We start from the raw sequence: 20,393 nt of genomic DNA, 5'->3' as shown, positions 1-20,393 counted from the left end.
CCTCACTCCAGCTGACAGCCTTTGGGAAGTATAAACTCAGTCCTGACCAACAACTTCAAGCATTCACTTTGCTTTAGATTAACAACACGGAATGTATAAATGCATTAATTAAACCATTTAGAGTAAAGAAAAAAAAGTGGTTGTTTGGAACAGACGGACACAGATCAGCCTCCCTCAGACACTTTATATCCCAACCAACAAACAATAAACTAAGAGAGAAGGGAGTATCTGTAAACACAAATTTCTGTCCCCAAAACACCAGAAAATAAATAAAAAATCTCCCACAAATGAAGAATCAGCAGTACAGAGTTCACTCTTACCATCTGCTCAGCCAGTCCACAGCAGCACCATGAAGCTGGAGGTGTCCTGCCCCTTGTCCTGCACTGGCCAAAGTTGCCATGACGACCATCAGCTCAGGAAAGCCCGTGCCATCCCCATTGGCCAACATCTCTGTTGCCATTGGTATCAGAGTGCTTAGCAGAACAGTGCACACGCCTTCCCCCACTTGGCTGAGCAAAAAGAGGAGAGTTTCACACAGGTACCACAAAGAACCAGCAGCAACTCACATGAGACTGTTCTAGAGAACAAGAGGAACACAGAGCACACACACAACAGGACCACGGCTGTGCTTTACCTGTTCTCCCGAACAATGTACGTGGTCAGGAGCTGCAGGAGCTGCCTGTTCTCCTGCACCACATCCAGCTGGTCTGAGTCCTTGGGTGGGGACATGGTCATCCTGGTCAGCCAGGCCTGCAGCCTCACGGGCTCCACGCAGGCCAGCTGGGCCAGGGAGCCACAGAGGCGCAGCAGGCTGGGGTTGGGGCTCTTCTCAGCTGGGGGGAAAGTTACTGTCAGTGACAGATGCTCCAAGGAACACGTGTGAAAATGGCTTTCCTTGAAAGCCTGAGCCTGTGACACTCCCTCCCACAGCTTTTCTTCCAAGCACCTTCCAATCTCACTTCAGCATGAAGTGAAAAAGGCAGGATGGAGGAGATCCCACTGGCACTTACTCAGCTGGAAGAGCTTGGTGAAGAATTTCAGCACCCTGTTACAGAACTTGGCTGAGAGGTTCTCGTTGGCTGTCGCCATCATGATCTGCACCAGTTCTCCACTGTAGAGGGGAGAATGAAATCAGCTTTGTAAAAAGCAGCCCATTCCCCTTTTCCACTGGCTCCACTTCCCTCTGCCCTCACGTTTCAGACTGGCAGGAGTTTGTGTTAATGCTGCTCAGCAGCCAGACCACAGAAAGTGCTCTCAGCCAAACAGCAAACCCAGCTCAGACCAAAACTCATAAATGGACTCCTCACTTCAGTGTTCTCTACATATCCAGTCACAAAAGGGCCTGAACTGGCTCCAAAACAAAAGTCAAGATTTTCTTGCCTATCTTTCCCTTCCATATTAACAATACAGCCATGAGGCTGCTTTCATTCTGAGCTTTCACCAGGTAGAGAGAAAACCAGGCAACGGTCAGCTTTGTGCTGGAGAAACCCTTCCTCTTGTTCACCTCATACTCAGAACACTCTGGTTGTGCCAGGCTGTTTCTATCACAGCTGTTCTAGGCTGCTGCCAGCATTATTTGTCTTTATGATTCTAAGTCAGGCCAATCCCCCTCCCCCACCCTTAAAATTATCAACCTGTGGCCCCACAGAAGCACTGAGAGAATTTGGGATTTTGCAGCTTGGTCTGTAAGTGCCTTATGGAACAGCATCTCTCAGAAAGCTGCTCTGACAGAACAATCACCCTGCAAGATTCTCCACTGACCATCACTGTGAGGCCTCACTGAGTATTTCATTTGGACAAAGATTCAGGTCCTCTCCCTCCCAGAATCTCTTCCCACTCTCCTGCACTGCCTGAAGGATATCCTGGCTTTACAGAGTCTGTATTTTCCTACACAATGGCATTAACATCTTGGTATCTACAGTGACAAGTTAACAGAAAGAGGACAAGAAACGAAGTCCTTGGGCTACAACTTCAGTGGTGACATCACCTTTCTGAAAAGAATTCCTCCATGGCTTTTCTGGCCTGGCTACTCTCCAGCTGTTTCTCCAGATGCTGCAAACATTCCTCCAAGATGGACTCATCCAGGCCACTGAGGATTAAAAGAGGAATAGATAGGGATCAAATACATGAGAATCAAATAGGAACATCTATAAACAATTTCAACAATCACAACAGTTCTGAGAGGCCAGAAGTGATCTATCTGCCATTACAATTCCAGTAAATTTTCCACCAATTGAAAGCAGCTCTTCTTCCAAGAGACAAGAGAAAAACAAGTGATGAACAACTTTACATAAACACCAACAAATTCACCAAGTTAGAACAAAGGGACACATGATGTAAGGGACACTGGCTGTAAGGTAAGTCCCAGTCAGAAACCTAAAATAATCCAGGCCTTTCAGACACCTCATACACAAATTCCTATAAAGACCTGCTCTTTTCACACTTTAAGTCTCTTCTAGTGTTACTCCTCCCCATTCTCTCTTGCTCTCATCCCCACTCCACAATTCTGGTAATGTGAATAATATATCTCATATTTACAATATACGTACACACAAGTACAGAAGCTTTCATCAGCTAAAAATAAACTGATTTTTTTTCTGTTCCAGAACCAACCCTGCTGTAGCCAATCTTTCCCCACAGCTCTGTTACCTGTTTGGGTCAGAGTGATGGGCCAGAATGTTATAGCACCCTGTGATCAACTTCTCATAAACACGTGCCAGGAATTCATCAGACTCTGCCGGGCCCAAGATCCTTTCCAGGGAGTTGCTGCTGATTTCTGCCACACTCTCTGTGCTGGTCTCCAGAAGGAGGGGCAGCAGGGAATGGATCACCTGGGGTGGGTTCAGATCATCTGACCAGCTTGAAAAGAAAAGGACACAAATTAATTCTCCACACGAGGTATCGAAGATCATCCCTACTGGAAACCAGAATTCACATTCAGTGAGGCACAGCTCTGGCTGGAGTCAGTGATGAAACCCTTTTTGGAAAGGTGGGATAAAAACACTGGCCCAGCTATTCTCCCCCTCAGAAAAACAGTCACCCTTTGGAAAATACTACATGTCACTTTTGCATATACAGAGTTACAACATCTGCCTAGACAGTCTCACTATCACATATTGTAGCTTTGGGGCTTGTCTGCAATGTCAACAACTACTATTTGGTTCCAGAGTATTTTAGACTAAGTCTCTAAGGAAAAAAAATGGCATTTCACTTTTCCTTACACATTAAAAACTTCACACAAATGAATGATAGCAAAACACAAATGAGTTAATTTGATCCACAATGTGTCAGTTTATATCCCAGTTTCTTCAAGTCCATAGTTGACAAAAAGGTTTCCTTCAGGGAGCTCGACTTTTGGAGACACCACAGGAAGACAGAAAAACTCTGTCATTCATCTGGTATTTGGAACTGTGAACTGGAAGGTTTAGGACAGAAGCAGCACCAGGTCAGTAAGTGCTGCACAGACAGAGCCTGAAGTCAGCCCTGGAGGACACAGAGCAAAGCAGCCAGCAGTGAGTGGAACACACAGTGGAACAAAAGGCCTGACTTACACGATGAGATCCCCAGTGAGCCTGACCAGGGACAGCAGGGTGTGCTTCAGGGAGGCTGCCAGGGGCAGGCTCTGGCTGCAGAGGGTGCCCAGGTGGGCAGCCTGCACGGCACTGATGTAGCTCTCTGCAGGGATGGTGTCGTTGGCAAAGGCGTTGCGCTGGGGAGGGACACACAGACACATCAGAGCCTGGGTCTGGGACAGAGCCACACGCTGCCCCCATGGCCAGCAATCCCTGCAGCTGCACTCACACCAGATCAGGCCCTGAGGCTGCACTCACCCATGAGCCAATGTTGGGGAACTCGTTGGTGTGGATGTTGTTCCAGGATTCACACAGGGTCTGCACAGCTGATGGCAAGTTCTGGACAAGGGTTGGACCTGCAGTTACACAGAACAATCAGGCACTGAATAAATTCATAGGTCTACAAGTCTAAATCATCCCTAAGTCTTTAAAAGCATCCCAGCTTCTTTCACTTCATTAAAATTGCAGAAAACATGGCACAAATACTAATTCACAGAAGTCTCCAGCATACCAACCCCTCATAGTCCCCCTTGTTATTCCATGCCACAAGCTCCAATATGGTTACTAAAACATTTCACTAATGCAGAGGAGCCCACACGATAATGACCCTTTCAAGGTTTGCCCAACTGTCAGTAGGATACTGAGGAGACTTTGCAGCGTGCTGCTGGCAGCACAACTCATTCGTTTGAACAGTGGTGGAGATCACTTTGAAATTGGGGATTGGAAGCATTGTGGAAAGATTCACTCAGAGGGGGAGGCGCCCTGACCCCAGCAGTGCCCTGGCCCTCACCCAGAGTGTTGGACTTGCAGCGGCTGGAGCCGATGGCCAGGACGGCGGCGTAGCCCCGCAGCTTCTCCTCGGAGGGTTTGCTGTCCGAGGAGCCCTCCTCTGACAGGCTCCGCAGCAGGTACGACCTGCAGGAGGGATGGGTGGATGGATGGATGGAGGGCATTTACCTCAGCAACAGCTCTGCACTTCACAGCTCAGTGTGTCAATGTGACAGATAAAACACCACTTCTCAAGCTCTGCCCCACACCTCAATCTCACACCACTAAGGGAGTTCTGGGCTTTTATCCCCTCTAAGCTACTTAGCAGGAGAAGTGCCCAAAAAGAAAAAGCTGATTTACTTTTGCTTTCTTCTTCACAGGTTCTAACGAGAGTTTAGAAGAATTTAGATTTTTAATGTAAGAATTAAGCCCCCTCTCTTTCTTGATGGTCTGACAGCCTCAGTATTATCCCAGAGAAATAACCTTAAGTAGCACTGTCCTAAAGGGTGTTTTTTCTTTGGAGGAAAAGCTGGTTTTGCAAACTTGCAAGGAAGCCTTGGAAGAGCAGACAAGGAGGCTACTCAGAAACAACGAAGTCCCACACATGGCTTTGACAAGCTACTTGTTATTCTTCTTCTAAAGCAATGGACTCTCTAGAGCACATAAAGTAATTACTCAGAACTTTAAAACTCCCAGGCACTTCTAAGAAAACAACACAGGAAATCAGAGAAAGCCCAAAGCACAGCAGGAAATTGTATTCCTGCTGGAAATCCCAAAGACTGTACCTGGTAAAAGTAGCATAAGTGTCAATGAGCTGCAGTGTGGCAGGGAGGAGGTTCTTGGTTATCTCTGAGGACTTCTGAGGATCAGTTTCTGCAGCTAACTTGGAAAAGTGCTCATCTAGAGAAACCTGGATTTTGGAGATTGCAGCATCAAGGGTGTAGATGGATTGTAAACTGGGGACTTCATGCAGCTGGAGAATGGTTGTGCAGTCAACAGCACAGAAAGAAGAGATCTGAAAATATAGAAGATGGAACAGTAAGTGAAGATCATCCCACAGAAGCAGAAGTTTGTGTACCCAGCTGCAGTCCCACAGCTCACCTGGCGAGCAAAGTATTCCTCTGCTATTTCCACATCGTACTTCACTGAGATGCACTTGCTGGAGGTCAGTTCAATGAGAGGAGCAGCATGTTCAGCCTTCATGCCCTGCTTGATAAGGTGATCCTACAAATGCCAAAACCCACATCCATCATACTTGAACTGGTTCTGGAATGAACCAGTTTAGAAAAGATAGGCACGAGTTCCCCCAAAACAAATCCCACGTGCAGTCAGCATGGAGGGGCTGACATGGACACTGTCACTGTCACTACCCCCACACCCACAGAGCTGGGGCTGTACCTTGATCCACACGACGTAGGAGGGGATCTGCAGGCGGGAGGACCAGCGCAGGGTGTGCAGGAGGTCACAGTCACTCATCTCAGGGGTGTTCATGGCCAAATGGTGCATGTAGCTTTTGGAGGGAGGCAAAATCCCCAGGATCCGCCACAGGATCAGGAAGTAGTACTGAAGGGCACAGGCTTCCTGAACAGAGCAACAGTTGGAAAAATTAGTACAGAAAGATTGCAGTTTCCATCACTACAGCTACTGAAATACCTCCACACTCCTGCAGACGTGCCAAATCAGATGGACACATTCTGGACTGAGTTTCTGTCATATTGAACAATAAAATATGGAACACAGGAGAGAGAAAAGAAAAAGGAAAAATGATACCATTTTCTCCTGTTTAATCGTGTTCTAGCCACACCTCCTGGAATTACCATGGACTTATAGCACGACTGAAGCACATTATAAATGAAAAACTCAAGCAGATGTGCAGCCCCACAAACATATGGTTAGTTATGAGATTTTTAAGTTCCTAGTTACTCCAAGCACAGTTCAAAATACTTCAGTTAAATACTTTGCCCGAAAATACTAAGTTTGAAAACTTGTTATTGCTCAACATCAACAGGACAGCAAGATTCCAGCAAAACCAGCAAGACAATCTTACCAGTGCAGTGACATTTTTGTTCTCCCTCCTCCTGAGTGTATCAAACTGGGAGCCAGCAGCCAGTAACGAGGTGAGGGCTGTGTAGAGCTCATCGTACTTTGCAGCCCTGGAGAACAGGACCTCACAAACCTGCAGGAGATGACAGATCACAACCTTTGCTTTGCAAAGCTCTTTAAGTATTCAGAATACCCACAGCCCAAAACCTTGCAAAATAAACTTCAGGGAGAGGTTCTGTTAGGACTGAGATTAATGGACTGGGGATAAGGAGCAGTCAGGAGAGAGAGCCCATAACTCTGGTGATAACAAATTTAGTGAGGAAACAAAACCCAGGGAGAACCTGGAGCAAAGTGATGAGAAAACAACTCTAATGTCACGTGTCTTTGTCTGAATCCCAAGCATTCCTGCAAGTACTACAACAGATCTTCACCAACTTTTCACAGTGACTGCCCTGACATCCAACTAGGGGTAAGAAGGAATCCCATGTGATCTTATCTGGCCACTCTTTTCTCCACCTAGTGAAAGATTCCTGGTCCCTCTTTATAATCAAGTCTTTCCTTCTTGTCTGTTTTCCTTGGCACTTGGCAAACCCCCATGGCCCTCCACAAAGGCTACTAGCAGTGCCATACCGTGCTATCCAGACGGTTCAGATCATCCTCAGAAGCTTCTGGAGACAGGATGCAGTAGAACCTGGGCTGTGGAGCAGAGTCTGAAATGTGAGAACAAAAAACAACCTTCAAAGTGGCAGTTTAAACAGGACACACTGTGTTATATTCTCTCCTCCATCCCCACAACCTTCTCCACTGTATGACCATCACCAGATTCCAAGCCAGCTCCATGACACACTAGAGATGCTCTAACCTGTGGTATAGGCAGCCAAAGCTTTCCTACCTCTACAATCCTGGTAAATAAACATATTTTTAATTACTTGCTGAACACGTCTAGAAGAGAACAACTTTAAATTTTTTTAAATAAAACAGTTCTTGCACTATGAGATGTATTTTTACCTATTGTAACTATGGCCATAAAAAGCAGGAAAAGCTGCCCAAACCAAGGCACAGAAAAGGCTCTCATTTATTTATAAAAGCAAATCTTGGAAGAAAAAAATCCTTTGAATGTAAGGAATTCATCTTACCTGATGAACAGTGTTTGGTCCAGTTTTCTTCCACTTCTTTAAAGCCATGATAAAGTGGGACAGACGTTCGTCTGCTGCTGTCCTGGGACCCACTGACCCAGCCAATGGGTGGAGTCAGCAAATTATATTGGACCTGAATTTAAAAAAATCAAACAAAAACCCAGCTATGGCATCCTTGTCACTGAGGGGTAGGGGGAAAATACCCCACGGAGAAAGTAACACAAAATAGAAACAGTCCTCTTCAAAACACAACATTCCACTCTCCTGGGGGAAGCCCTGGACCCTCCCTGATGGTTTTTATTCTGGACTGAGCAGTTTAAATCCATGGTCAAGCTTCCCACAATTGGAAAAGCCAGGCACAAAGCACCATCTCATCCCATTAATGAGGACAGTGCCAAAAATCTCCACACAGAAACACTAAGGCAAGGAAGTACAAAAGGTATTAGTGAAATAAACAGTTAAATACTCAAGATTTTAAAGACATGGTGGGACAATCATTCTGTCCTTACTAGGATTTATTAAGACCTCAGTCACACCAGGAATTTACACCCCAACTGAACCTGCTGCTAGGAACCAACCATGACAATTTATCATTCCTTGGAACTCTGAAGTTTGGTAACAACATCAAAACTGATTTACTCACAAGGGTCATGGAAAAAACACACCAAATGATTGTCCATTACAGATTCCTGCTGGGTGACCAATTCAGTATCCACATGTCCAAATCTCACCTGTTCAAACAGGTACACGGGGGCCTTGGAATACTGGTGGAGCAGGTAGTCAAACACCAGGAGCAGCCGTGCCACGATCAGAGGCACAGAACTCTGCTGGGTCTCCATGTTTGCTGTCAGCTCCACGATGGTCTGGATACACAGCATCATGATGGACCTGCGGCCCCTCTCTGAGAAATTGTGGAAAATGAGCAGCAGCAGCTGGAGATGCTCCACATTCAGATCTTCTGTGTCACTGGGGAGAGTCCCCTGCAAGGCATTTTGCTTCAGGGTGCCCACAAACCTGGCAACAGGAGAGGAAGTTTGTCAAGTGTAGTTTTCCTCTGAGATCCTTCCTTAAAATCTCTTTAACTAGAAGTAATTATATTTTTCTGCTTACTGTTTTAATACTAATTTCACAAATGTTCACTATATTATGTATTGGAATGAGCCTGTGTGAGCAGTAAAAACTACTTTTTAAAGTAAATTAAAATCAATGGCAAATATAAATATATTTAGTGGGAAACAGGAACAATCATTCAAATGGAGAAGGGGTGATTCAAACCTGCTCCCTGGGAAAGGCTGTCCATTAGAGCTTTAAATCACCTAAACCCTATCAGTGAAAGCCAGCTAATGGCAGAGAGGAACAATCTCAGCATCATCCTAACAGGACCTACCAGAAACCTGCTGAAAAATAAGAGATTCTCTTTCCCATTTTTCAGCCAGCCTTGCTACAATTCAGCCTCCTCCCCCCTAACTCCTGGTCTCATTTCCTGGGCTCTGGGTAGAGGATTCCCCAGCACAGCAGACTGACCCTCTGCTCCTCCCACACCGGGGAACACACACTTGGAACGCTGGGGCCACAGAATTTTCACTTGACAGGAAATGAGAGAGGTAAGAGATGATTGATTTATAGCTTAACATAAAATGATCTCACCTTTCCCAGACTTTAAGGCATTCTGGAACATCAGGATCTCCCTGGGCACTGGCTTTATGCTGCCAAATCAGGAGGAGTCGGGACAGCACCGACAAACTTTGAGGGTGGATGTAGAGAGGCCACGGACCTTCAGAAAAAGGAGCAACTCCCAGCTGCTGGAGAAGTGTGTTCTGGAACAAAACAGGGGCTTGTTGGAAAGAGGGAAGTCCTGTCTGATGTTTTAATTAATAAAAGTATGATCTGAGCATATAGATGACAATAAATAGCAAGGCTCTCAGCTCTGCTCACACAGCAGTGCCTCTCCTGTCTCAGATACAGGGCAGAGCTACTGAGGGACACTCAGTGCTGTCACTTTGCCACTTAAACACAACGAAGTTTCAACACCAATGCAGAAAAAATGGCACCAGTGAGCTTTTCTCATTCACTGCAATATCAGAGCAGGAGAGATTGTGCTGCTGTGTTCACTATTTGTTAATCTCCAAGAAGAACCTTTTGACTGATTACAGCAATATTTGCTTCTTTACAAGTATAGTAAAAAGGCAGATTGATGAGAAGTCTAACTGCTTTTAAAAATTAACAAACAACAGTGTTTTAAATACAGTAGAAAACAGCCCACAAAGTACAGGGGTTGAATTCAGTGATGGGTGAAGCAGGTTCATAACCTCCATGACAGGGTTAAGTCAGGTCAGCCCATGACCCAGCAAAGAAACCTAGAGGCTACAAAGTTAAGACATGAAAGCAAAAGGATTAATTTGATTATCTCCTGAGAAATTCCAAGGCCTTTTGGCATCAGTCCTGACAGCAGAGCAAACCTGTAGGAATGTCTCTTGATAAACTCATGTATAGAGGCAACTCTCCAAGACAAAACATACAAACCAATTTCCTTCTCAGCTTTCATCCCCTTCAAAGTCTGAACTCTAGATGTTAAGTTTACACCGTGCAGGATGTTTTGTGCTGGGTGATTGCAAAGGTCATTCAAAACACAGGACTCAAAATATTCCAACCTCTTTTTGTAGAATACACTCAAGGCCAAATGGAACAACCAATACACTACTCAAGGTGTGGAGAACCCATACAGAGGAATAAACAGACACCAACATTTATTCATTTTATTTATGCATTCAATCCCAGCTTACCTGCAGGGCAGGGGACTGAAGATCTGAGGTCACCAAGGAATGGTTGAAGTGATACAGAGCAGCAGCAAACTCCTCATCTGACGTGCCTGTAAGACAGGGATCGAAAGCTATTTTACTACCTTTGTTCTCCAGTATTTAAAACTTTGTCAAGAAGCTAAAAACAAAAGACACCTCTGAGCTGTAGTGCTCTACAGAAAGGTTTGCTCACTCACCCTTCAGGCCATCCTTGTCCACCTCCTTGATGATGCTTGCCAGCGTGGCCATGTGCTGCTCCGACAGGGACACGCTCAGGTAGTTGCGGATGAAGTTATTCCTGGAGTTCAGCATAGAAGAAGTGATAAAGTTCAAAATGTTTGAAGCTAGGCTCAAAAACTGAAAAGAAAAGAGAAACACGCTATAGAAGCAACAAAAGCAGAGGAACAACATTAAACAAAAACTAAGCCACCAGCAAAATAAATCAAGTCCCTTAAGCCTCCCCTCTGCAGTGGAGGAAAGGTGCACTCATGGCAATCCAGCCCCCTGCACTGTGGGCTGGACCAGGACTGATTCCAGAACTCTCTGAGAAGGTTGGAGGCCTCCAACTTCTCCCCTGCAGTATTTATTTTTGTCTTTACCCAAGAGAGTTGGAGCTAGAAGCATTCTATCATGTCACTTGCAGCTCTGCCCCCATTTTCCCTCTCTCTCTGTAACCCAAACAGATACAATCTCCAGCCTCTGCTTCCCTGGCAGCAACAAATCCTGAGCCACTCCATCTGACAGGAGAGAAAACATCCTCTTCCCCAGCCAGGACACTCCCTGATTCCCCTGAGCAGTGCACCAGAATCAGCTGCCATTTCCTAGGGAGGCTGCCCAGCTGTTCCTGGCAGCACACGGTGCCAGGGCCCAGCAGTGCCCGCCCCGAGCCCCCCCAGCTCCCCGGGCCCAGCTCCGGCCGTACCAGCTCGGGGTCCTTGCGGCTGGCCAGGATGTTCCCGTTCTCCCCAGCACTCTGCTTGTTGGGGCTCTTCACCCTGGGCGAGCTCTCCAGAGGAGGGGGTGGAGGGGGTGGTGGTGGAGCCACTTTCTCTTTGCTGGGAGAGATTGTCTCTTCAAACCATTGCCCCAGGATTGGCTCACTGTCGTCATCTGGCACACAGGCAGGAACAACAAACCCATACTGTTATAAGGAAATACCTCACAAAACTACCCAGCCTCAGAAAGAGCTAAAGCAGAATTTCAGTGAGCGGCCTTAAGGTGTCTGCTATCTTCATCTTTTCTGTCCGAATCACAAGGCAAAGCTCTTTCACAGAATCCAGCAGGAATTTACACAAAGAAATTATTTCCACTCTCCTCTTAAGCAAACACTGTCAAATCCCAGCTACTCAGGCTTCAGTTCACACAAAAGAGTGCAGTCAGCACTGCTCCTGCCACACAGACCTTACAAACTGCTCTGTATTTTCAGTGTTACAAGTCATAGTCAGAGAAAGCAACAGCACAGTAGCTAGGCTTCCATTAAATGTGCAAAGCAGTGTAAAACCCTGAGCTGCTGCAAACTCTGTTACCTTGGCTGCTGTCCTCCTCAGTGCTGCTGAAGTCATCCTCGTAGTAAGTGTTGGAGTCAGTGGAGGCACTGGCATCGCTGCTCATGGAGCCCTTCCTCTGGCGCTGCAGGACACAGGCCTGAAGAACAGCACAACCAGGAAAAGTTTAGGATTATGAAAGTTGACAATTTGAAAATAACAGTCACTTCCTCATGCCTTTTAATTTTCTTCTAGCAAATTTGTCCCAACTAGTTTATTAACGGTTTTTCAAGGCTTAGGTTGTGCTAAAAATTACACAGGATGATTGAAAATAAACAACCTACACCAAGCTTATAAGCAACACTTGAAGTAACAGTTCTAATATAAAATCATATGTTACCAATATGAAGCCTTTTCATTTTCCCACTAAATTACAAATACCACTGAATTTACAAAAAAGTGCATTTCCATTAGCACAAGTTTGTCGAATTTACATCTCTGAAAAGAGGAAAAAGAAAGGCCCTGGCTGATGACTTTTGAAAGAGGAATTGTATGTTTCCAGCACAGCCCCAGTTTGTTACGTGGTGACAATCTGGAGTGGCTCAGCTCCAGAAGTTCTCCAGCTGTGTGCCAGTTCTTACCTTTCTGTAGGAAGTGGAGAGCAGAGTCAGCAGCAGATTAGTGAGTGGCACAGAGTCTATGAGCCTCTGGATCCTCTGGATGGACGTGCTCTGAGCCATGACATCCAGCACTGCTGGAGGCCCATCGCTCTCCCAGCCCTGGAGGACAGAATTTTAAATGGAATTGAAAGAAAGAGAAATTGGTAGGAGAATTGCAAGTGTGATCAGCAGAGAAGGCAGAATGTCTCAGGACAATGTCTGTGCTACCTGCATACCTTGTGTAATGCTTCCACTTGCAGATCTTGGAAAAGAGATGACAGCAATTTGATGGCATGATTTGCCAGCACCACTGAAAGCACCCCAAACCCTTGATGCCTGCAGAAACAGAAAACACAAAATGTCATTTCAGGAGGAAAATAATAAATAAATAAATATTAAATAAAGTGCTTTGCTAAACTGGAGGCAACAACTTCTCTCCAAGAATCGGGACTGGAATTGCAAACAGGGATAAAATTTCACGAGACCAACAAGACCCTGCAGCAGCTGCTTGCTCAGGCTGGTTAGACCCCTGGACAATGCTCCCTGCAGGTGTCACATACCCTTTGCCAGGTCCCAGCTTGGGAGACCCCACGCCCTCCTTAGTGCGAGCAATGATGTCTCTGACACGAAGAGCAGCCAAGGGATCCTTCTCCTTCCCCTTATCAGCCAAGGCCGTGGGGCTGAGGTTCAAGATGAGGAAGAGGCTGTTCAGCAAACACCAAGCCCCGAGCAGCTGGAAGTTCTGATAATGCTATCGTGCCAAAAGTCATGGGGAAGGGGGGAGAAAAAAGCACCAAAAAGACAAAACACCGTCAATCCAAATGCCAAAATACACCAGCACAAAAAAGGTGACAAAGCCTCCTGAGATGGAAATCTTACCTCCCCCCCTGCACGGCGTGAATTGCTGATGGCTTGTCCAATCATTTCATAGATTTCAAGCTGCAAATAAAGCCAAAACCATGGTAAGACACCCCACCAGACAGCAACAAAAATAAAACTCCAAATGCAATTGCATTTTACCATCTACAATTAGCCACTCCTTTAACTCCTTTACCAACAATGATGTCCCAAATCATAGCGATGTATTGCAATGCAAATAAATACAAATTCTGTGCTCTTCACTTGCTGAGAAGGAAAACAATCAATAGTCTGTAGTTGACTTACACATTTCTGTACAATAGTAGCAGCATCGTTTTCATAATCTTCTTCTTTGGAGCTCGTCGAGCCGGTTCGTACCTGTTGGGTGCTGCCCACGTGCAGGATGGCCATGCAGGTGGCCACACTCACACCTCAGGGAAAACAAGTGCAGGGGACATTCTTAGGAAGAGCCGGACTTGGGACAAAATATTCCTATTTAGCACATTAAGACAAGCAGTATCTAATGGGTCCATAACTTGATGGAGCAGAGAATGCTCAGTATTACAGCCAAAGATTAAAAATTCTTTAGTACCCTCAAAAGAGTGAAGTTTTACCCTACAGAAACACATGGGAGCAGTTAAAGGAGGTAATGTTTTACCATGTAATTCAATACCATTTTAAGACAATCTTCAGACTTGAGTGCCACATCTCCTTAAAGTCTCCCCCATATCAATTAAACACTCAGGATTTTGGTGTGCCTAAACCACTCTTGGGAAACAAGGCTGATTTGGGGCTTGTTAACAAGGCTTAACAGATTAAGCTGAAGCCTAAAGTAAAAACATATTATGCTCTGAATATAAAAAGAAAGAGCAGAAATTACAGGTTGTTAAGAAAATGTTGAGTCATTCAGTCTTTTTTTAGATACTGACAGGGACAGGAGCAGTGGCAGAACATATCAGTAACAACTTCAATATTAACCCAATTACCACACTGTGCTGCACAGCTTCAAATTCAAGAGAAATAAAAGCTACTTGTGAGCTGAGCCTCCACCATGCAGGTAACAAAGCACAGCCAAAAGCTCAAAAAAACTACTGGAGGTTGAAAGGATAGAGCAGGATAGTCCAGAAGGCAATTTTTCCAGATGAATTTCAGAGGTACTGACTACTGAGGAGTGGAAACATCTGTGCTTGCCCAGTGAGTTTGGGTGTTATAGAACAGTGGGTTAGCTGGCCACTGCTACAGTTGGAACTAGTGGAGACAGTGAGATGGAGTTGGAGCTTGAGAGTCTGCTGCAGTTCAGGTTGGAGCTGTGCTGTGAGGAGCACAAGGAAGAAGGAAACTTGCAGAGAGAAGAGAAGGAGTCAGAGCTGTGTGAAGCTGCCTATAGGGAAGGAGTCAGAGTTACCTGAGAGAAGTTCATTGAGAGAAGGCATGCAAAGTTTTAAAAGAAGGCTGGTGTTGGTGCCAGTTGTGTCCATCTTGACTTAATTACTGCAGAGATTCACTCACCTGCATAGAGACAGCTGAGAGCAAGAACAGTCACATCCTGGAGACGTGTGGGTGTCAGGGGCTCCAGCACGGGCAGGGACAGAGTATCCAGAGCCATGGTGACATCGATGACCAGCGAGTGGAACCTGCAGGCAGGACCCACAGTGAGGACAGGCCAGAGAGCACTGCCCTGCCAGCACAGTGACCTCCCCCAGGCACAGGGAGATGCCCCAGTGCTGGAAAAACTAAAGATTTAACAAGAAAGTTTCACAAGTATGTATGTATGTATAACAAAAAAATCTTTAAATGTAAAATCTGGAAAAAGAATAAAAATAGTAGCAAGTTTTAATATTAAAAACAATTACTAAGCCAATCTTACTAAATAATTAAAAACCAAAGTGTATATTACATGTAAATTTAAAAAAGATTTATAACTTAAAATAAAAATTAAATCCACCTCAAACAAAAAATGTTTTTACCAAACAAAAAAAATCTTCACAAACAAAAAAAACCTCAAAATTTTCCATTACCAAAAAACTAAAAAACAACTTCTAACTTAAACTAACTTTTTATAATTAAAAGAGAATAACATAAATATAAGAATATTAATAGTTAAAATAAACGGTAAAAATATTAATTATCATCTTTTAAAATCCTCTACAACAAAAAGCACACAATACATTGCAACCAAAAGGAAAGCTAACTCCAGACAAGCCCAGAGCTGTAACTAACAAGGCAGTGAGCCAGGCCCTTGCTCCCCGCAGCCCACAGCCGGCTGTCCCATGCAGCACAGCACAGCACAGCACAGCACAGCACAGCACAGTACAGTACAGCACAGCACAGTACAGCACAGCACAGCACAGTACAGCACAGCACAGCACAGCACAGCACAGTACAGTACAGCACAGTACAGCACAGCACAGCACAGCACAGTACAGCACAGCACAGCACAGCACAGCACAGTACAGTACAGCACAGTACAGTACAGCACAGTACAGCACAGCACAGCCCAGCACAGCACAGCACAGCACAGTACAGTACAGCACAGCACAGTACAGCACAGCACAGCACAGTACAGCACAGCACAGCACAGTACAGCCCAGCCCAGCACAGCACAGCACAGCACAGCCCAGCACAGCACAGCACAGTACAGTACAGCACAGCACAGCAGCCCGAGGTCCCGGCTCGCACGTGGCACTGACCCGTTGCGCACGGCCGTGGCGTCGGCCACGGTGGCGGGCATGATGAAGAAGGAGTTGGCGGACACGGCGTCCTGGAAGCGGTTGATGTAGCGCAGGAAGTAGGGCAGGTTCAGGCACACGCGCAGCAGCTTCTCGGAGCCACCTGCCAAGCACAGCAGCAGGGCTGTGTCACTGCCCTAACGGGGCTCCGTAATTCCCTTAATTGCTTTGGTGGTGAGAAAATGCCATTGGAGATGAGGCAATGGGATAACTGCACCAGCTGCTCAAGTGTGCAGCCCACATGGTTAACACATGGGTGACACAAAGCTCTGTGTCCACTTACGTGCAGCTGGTGGCACTCGATGATCCCAATGGTCTCTTCCGATCCCAACAATCCTGTGATTCTAATCCACGTCTACCCAACAATCCATCCCATCAGGTATTTCACACTGTCCACCTAATTTACCCCTCCAAACAAATATACACTGAGTTTGTCTTTGCAATGAGAACTCCATTCCAGCCATGACCTCCCTTGGCAATCACCAAGCAACTCGGGGAACCCTTCAGGTCAGAGAGTTGCTTCCCACTCAGAGCTGTGAGATGTAACAATGGAGAGACATTTTTCCAGTACTTTTTTTGGCCCCAAGCTAGAAAGCTGATTCTCACCAAGTTCTTGCAGGCTGGCCACATTCTGAGCAATGAATATGCTCTTGGTCTTTGCTGCAGAGGTTTGATCTGTGGCAGCTTGATCTTCACTCTCTCCTTCCACCTAAAGCAAGCATGTATTAAATATATTACAGAGGCACTAAAAACACACAGTATTTCTCTAAGTCTCTACACAGAAAGAGGGTGTATCAGCATCACAACTCCAAACAGCCATGGATGTTGCATTCCCTGAGGAAACAAATCTAGTATTGCTGCATTGCCAATACAGCACAAACAGTATTTGCTTGTTTGCCATTTATCCCTTGCAAGCAGAATTTATGTACTTAAGAAAGGTTCTCTTTACACCTGTATTAAGAAGTACCACTTAGAGCTCTGTGTCCTTCCCTGCACTGGGAAGTTGAAATTCAGACTGTTTCTGTTTCGGATGTTTTTTACCTGTGTCTCTGTTGTGATTGATGGTGATGATGAGACTCTGGGGTTAAAGACTGATGTCAGCTGGTTGAGGAAGTTCATCTGCACTTCCTTCTGTCTCAGCTCCGGGCTCACTGGGGAGGCCAATTCCTTCTGGTCCTCAACTGCAGGGAAAACACCAAACCCCATTTCAGACAGCAAACCTCACATTTTCTGTGCCTAACTCCAGTGCTGCAGTGAAACACACACAGCTGAAGCCCCCTCCCTACCATCAGAGAGGGTTTTGACAGTCTGAGGCAGCTTGGCTGATTTCATCATCGCTGTGAAGGTGATGATTTCTGTCCGGTCCAGGCGGCTGCAGCCTGTGCACAGCCCCTTGATCAGCAGAATGAGGTGTTTCTACAGAAAACAGACACATCAAGTACCACTGAAACTCTCTTCATTCCAATCCCACCTCCATATCATATACTCTAAGCAGATGGAATAAGAGTAATGCAATTTCAGCTGGTGAGGCCACTGCAACAGCCCTGAGCCACTCTGATCTTCCCTGAGGATGGAAACACATCCCTGACTGCAGGTAATCCAGGTAACTGACACTGCCTGTGCTTCCCATGGAAAACACCTGGAAAAGCTCTCTCTGCTGTGACACACTACATTACAGCAACACTCCTCACAGGCCTTCTCTCTTCCCAATATATTTAAGCTTTCCCACAAGATACAAATAGAAGTAGGCAAGAAAACATCTTTAAAAACTCAACAGATAGCTGGGATCCAGGTGGTTGCACAAAACCAAACCAGAGTGTAGGAAACTGGAACTGAATTAACCAAGGCTTCAGGTCACCTTTATTTTGAGTTGTGAGCAAGCTTTGATTCTGAGTGTAGAATGCAGAGGGAAGATTCAGCAGGAATCAGTCTACCAAAGTGCACACCTTAAATATTTTTAAATCTTCATTAATTTTGCTTTATGCATTCATCATTAGAGCAGATATTTCAGAATTAAAGCCCAAAGCCCATTCTCACACTGAGGCTGGCCCAGGAGGTCCAAACCTGTGCTCACCTGTGAAACAGCACATGCTTCATCTGGGTTTTCAAGGCGCAGCAGGGAGAATTCAATCAGGACTTTACACGCAGCTGCCACTGACTGCAACTGGTTTCTGGGTACTGAAAAAAGCAGATCCTTGTACTCAGAGTAAGCTTTAAAATAGCCCAGTGTAATAAGCTGCCAATGCTGTCAATAAAGCAGGATGCTCTGCAGTGTAGGTGCACACTCAATCTCTCCTGCCTAACACAGATGCAATATAAACTCAGTCTCATTACAATGTAACCCAAGAAATGTCAGCAAAGTGAGGATAATTCCTTCTGCCAGACAGGGGAATTCAGACAGATAAAGCAGTTTCCCCAGCAACATTATTTAATGCTGACAGAAGCTCTGAAGAACATGAAACAAATTCACAAAGACCATTTCTTCTTGAAATTGCTAAATTGTCAGCCAAAATAACAGAAAATATTTTGAGTCACAATGTTTTGATTATTAACTCCAACACAGTAACGTAACTACAGAAACCCTGAATGGTTTGTGTTGGAAGGGACCTTAAATCCCATCCAGTGCCACCTCCTGCCACGGCCAGGGACACCTTCCACTAGATGAGGTTGCTCCAAGCCCCATCCAACCCAGACTTGGACATTTCCAGGGACAGCAGTGTTCTAATTGCTGAAGGGTAATCTAAAAATCCTGAACACTGATCTAAGCACTTGACCAAAAATTAAATCAGGTCAATGAATAAGCAGCCAAAAAGGCAACACTGTCCAGTAGTTGGTGGCCAAATACTCCCATCAACAAGCTTCCCTTTCCATCAGAGTTGACATTTCGTGGTACAAAAGCCAACAATGCTGGCCCAAAAGTCTGATTCAGCAAGAAGGCAAAAAAACAAATACAAAAAACAACAGTTCTGATTTACTGCATCCAGTCATTACACAGGAGCAAGAGAAGCAAAGGAACACTTACTGAGACCACACACAGTAGTGATGTAGTGTGTGGAAAGTGCAACGAAGGAGGAGTAAAAAGGCTCGTACTGCTTGTCATGGTGCAGGATCTCAGATTCACTGCAATGGAGAAGGGGACAGAGGTCAGCCAGAGCCAGCACAGCAGCAGCACCACCCAACACCCCAGTGTGTCCAGTGACAGGGGCAAGGCAAGGTGACAGCTCTGGGAACACAAGCCTCATGTCCCCAGGACTCAGTCCTGCAGCAGCAGCAGCAGCAGCCTGATCACAACATGAGCATCACTGCCCACACAGGAACTGTAAGGGAATACTGTGCTGCCAGTGTTTCTCCTCCACAGCATCAACAGGTCAGGCTCTACCAGCCACACTCCCTGCCAGAGGCTCATTAACCTTTAAGTTGTTCTAAACTCAGCTGCCCAGAGCCTGGACTGTGTGTTCTGCTAATGCTGGCAGGACTTGCCAGGCCTGGAGCACAGGCATTCCCTTCCTGTCACGGCACCGAGGCAACTGGAGCTTGTGCAAGTCTGCAAATCAGAGAGATCAAACCAGACAAGTGCAGAACCCCAGCACACATGGGCACAGCACCTGTGAGCACCTGGGGAGGGATTTGGGCAGGTAAGGAAGAGTCCCTGAGGCTTCTCAGCTACACTCGCTGGCCTTAGAGATCAGCCTTTTATGGCAGAGGTGACACCTTAAGGTTGTCCCACCACATCCCACCTGCACAGACACAGAGAACACAAACTGCTCTGCCTCCACACCTATTTCTGCCTCTCGTTTTTCCTGTGACAAGACCAAGGGATGTGCATATCTGCCTCATAAATGATCCATTTACTTTCTCTCATGCAGTGATGTGAACGAGCAAGCTGCAAGAACAGATTATTAGACTCAGCTTCACTCTGCCTCTGCAAACCCAGCCAGGCTTCCCCACCGATGGGACAGAGGGCATTCCTGGAGGGCAGGTGGGGAGCAGAGGGCAGCAGCCCATGCCACAGGCTGTACCCAGCTCCAAGCACAATCTCACCATTCCCTGCTAACCTGAACAAAGCCCAGTTTATGCCCAGTCACCTTCCCTTTTTCCACACTAAGCCATCATTTCCAGCTGTAACAGGAGGTGTGCAGCTAAAACAGAAACAACTGTGGAACAGAACCATTTCTCCACAAAAACGAGCAGAAAGAAGTACCCATCAGCTTTGTAGTTTGATTTCCTAGGTCTGAGGTTTTATTGAGTCTACCTAAAAAGCTAAAATAGAAAAACAGAAAATTAAGAGAGAGGCTTTACTGGAAGATATTCAACAGTGTCACACGACCGAGTTCCAGCGCCTCAGG

The 20,393-nt window shown here is 45.9% G+C and overlaps 1 protein-coding gene across 6 annotated transcripts in view; it reads right to left on the bottom strand.

The window, feature by feature from the left end:
• Positions 1-20,393, bottom strand: part of UBR4 (ubiquitin protein ligase E3 component n-recognin 4) — an 81,473-nt gene that overhangs the window by 58,592 nt on the left and 2,488 nt on the right. For all 6 annotated transcript variants that reach the window (XM_088178963.1, XM_088178964.1, XM_088178965.1 and 3 more), the window contains exons 2-33: positions 19,070-19,167; positions 18,122-18,225; positions 17,334-17,463; positions 17,089-17,228; positions 16,654-16,756; positions 16,009-16,150; positions 14,828-14,952; positions 13,625-13,749; positions 13,340-13,399; positions 13,021-13,211; positions 12,697-12,796; positions 12,443-12,580; positions 11,844-11,961; positions 11,240-11,427; positions 10,515-10,674; positions 10,303-10,388; positions 9,167-9,336; positions 8,251-8,533; positions 7,520-7,652; positions 7,014-7,093; positions 6,388-6,516; positions 5,739-5,921; positions 5,442-5,564; positions 5,126-5,355; positions 4,363-4,487; positions 3,831-3,928; positions 3,552-3,709; positions 2,650-2,859; positions 1,988-2,089; positions 1,011-1,111; positions 635-833; positions 321-509 (exon numbers count right to left, since the gene is read on the bottom strand). In XM_088178963.1, coding sequence (XP_088035089.1) covers positions 321-509; positions 635-833; positions 1,011-1,111; positions 1,988-2,089; positions 2,650-2,859; positions 3,552-3,709; positions 3,831-3,928; positions 4,363-4,487; positions 5,126-5,355; positions 5,442-5,564; positions 5,739-5,921; positions 6,388-6,516; positions 7,014-7,093; positions 7,520-7,652; positions 8,251-8,533; positions 9,167-9,336; positions 10,303-10,388; positions 10,515-10,674; positions 11,240-11,427; positions 11,844-11,961; positions 12,443-12,580; positions 12,697-12,796; positions 13,021-13,211; positions 13,340-13,399; positions 13,625-13,749; positions 14,828-14,952; positions 16,009-16,150; positions 16,654-16,756; positions 17,089-17,228; positions 17,334-17,463; positions 18,122-18,225; positions 19,070-19,167 — 4,521 coding nt within the window. The remainder of the gene's footprint in view (positions 1-320; positions 510-634; positions 834-1,010; positions 1,112-1,987; positions 2,090-2,649; positions 2,860-3,551; positions 3,710-3,830; positions 3,929-4,362; positions 4,488-5,125; positions 5,356-5,441; positions 5,565-5,738; positions 5,922-6,387; positions 6,517-7,013; positions 7,094-7,519; positions 7,653-8,250; positions 8,534-9,166; positions 9,337-10,302; positions 10,389-10,514; positions 10,675-11,239; positions 11,428-11,843; positions 11,962-12,442; positions 12,581-12,696; positions 12,797-13,020; positions 13,212-13,339; positions 13,400-13,624; positions 13,750-14,827; positions 14,953-16,008; positions 16,151-16,653; positions 16,757-17,088; positions 17,229-17,333; positions 17,464-18,121; positions 18,226-19,069; positions 19,168-20,393) is intronic.

Source organism: Sturnus vulgaris, chromosome 25 (genome assembly GCF_052056855.1).
Source record: "Sturnus vulgaris isolate bStuVul1 chromosome 25, bStuVul1.hap1, whole genome shotgun sequence".
Classification (NCBI taxonomy): Eukaryota; Metazoa; Chordata; class Aves; order Passeriformes; family Sturnidae; genus Sturnus; species Sturnus vulgaris.
Note: the sequence above shows the minus strand (reverse complement) of the source record. Positions and strands in the feature narration are given on the sequence as shown.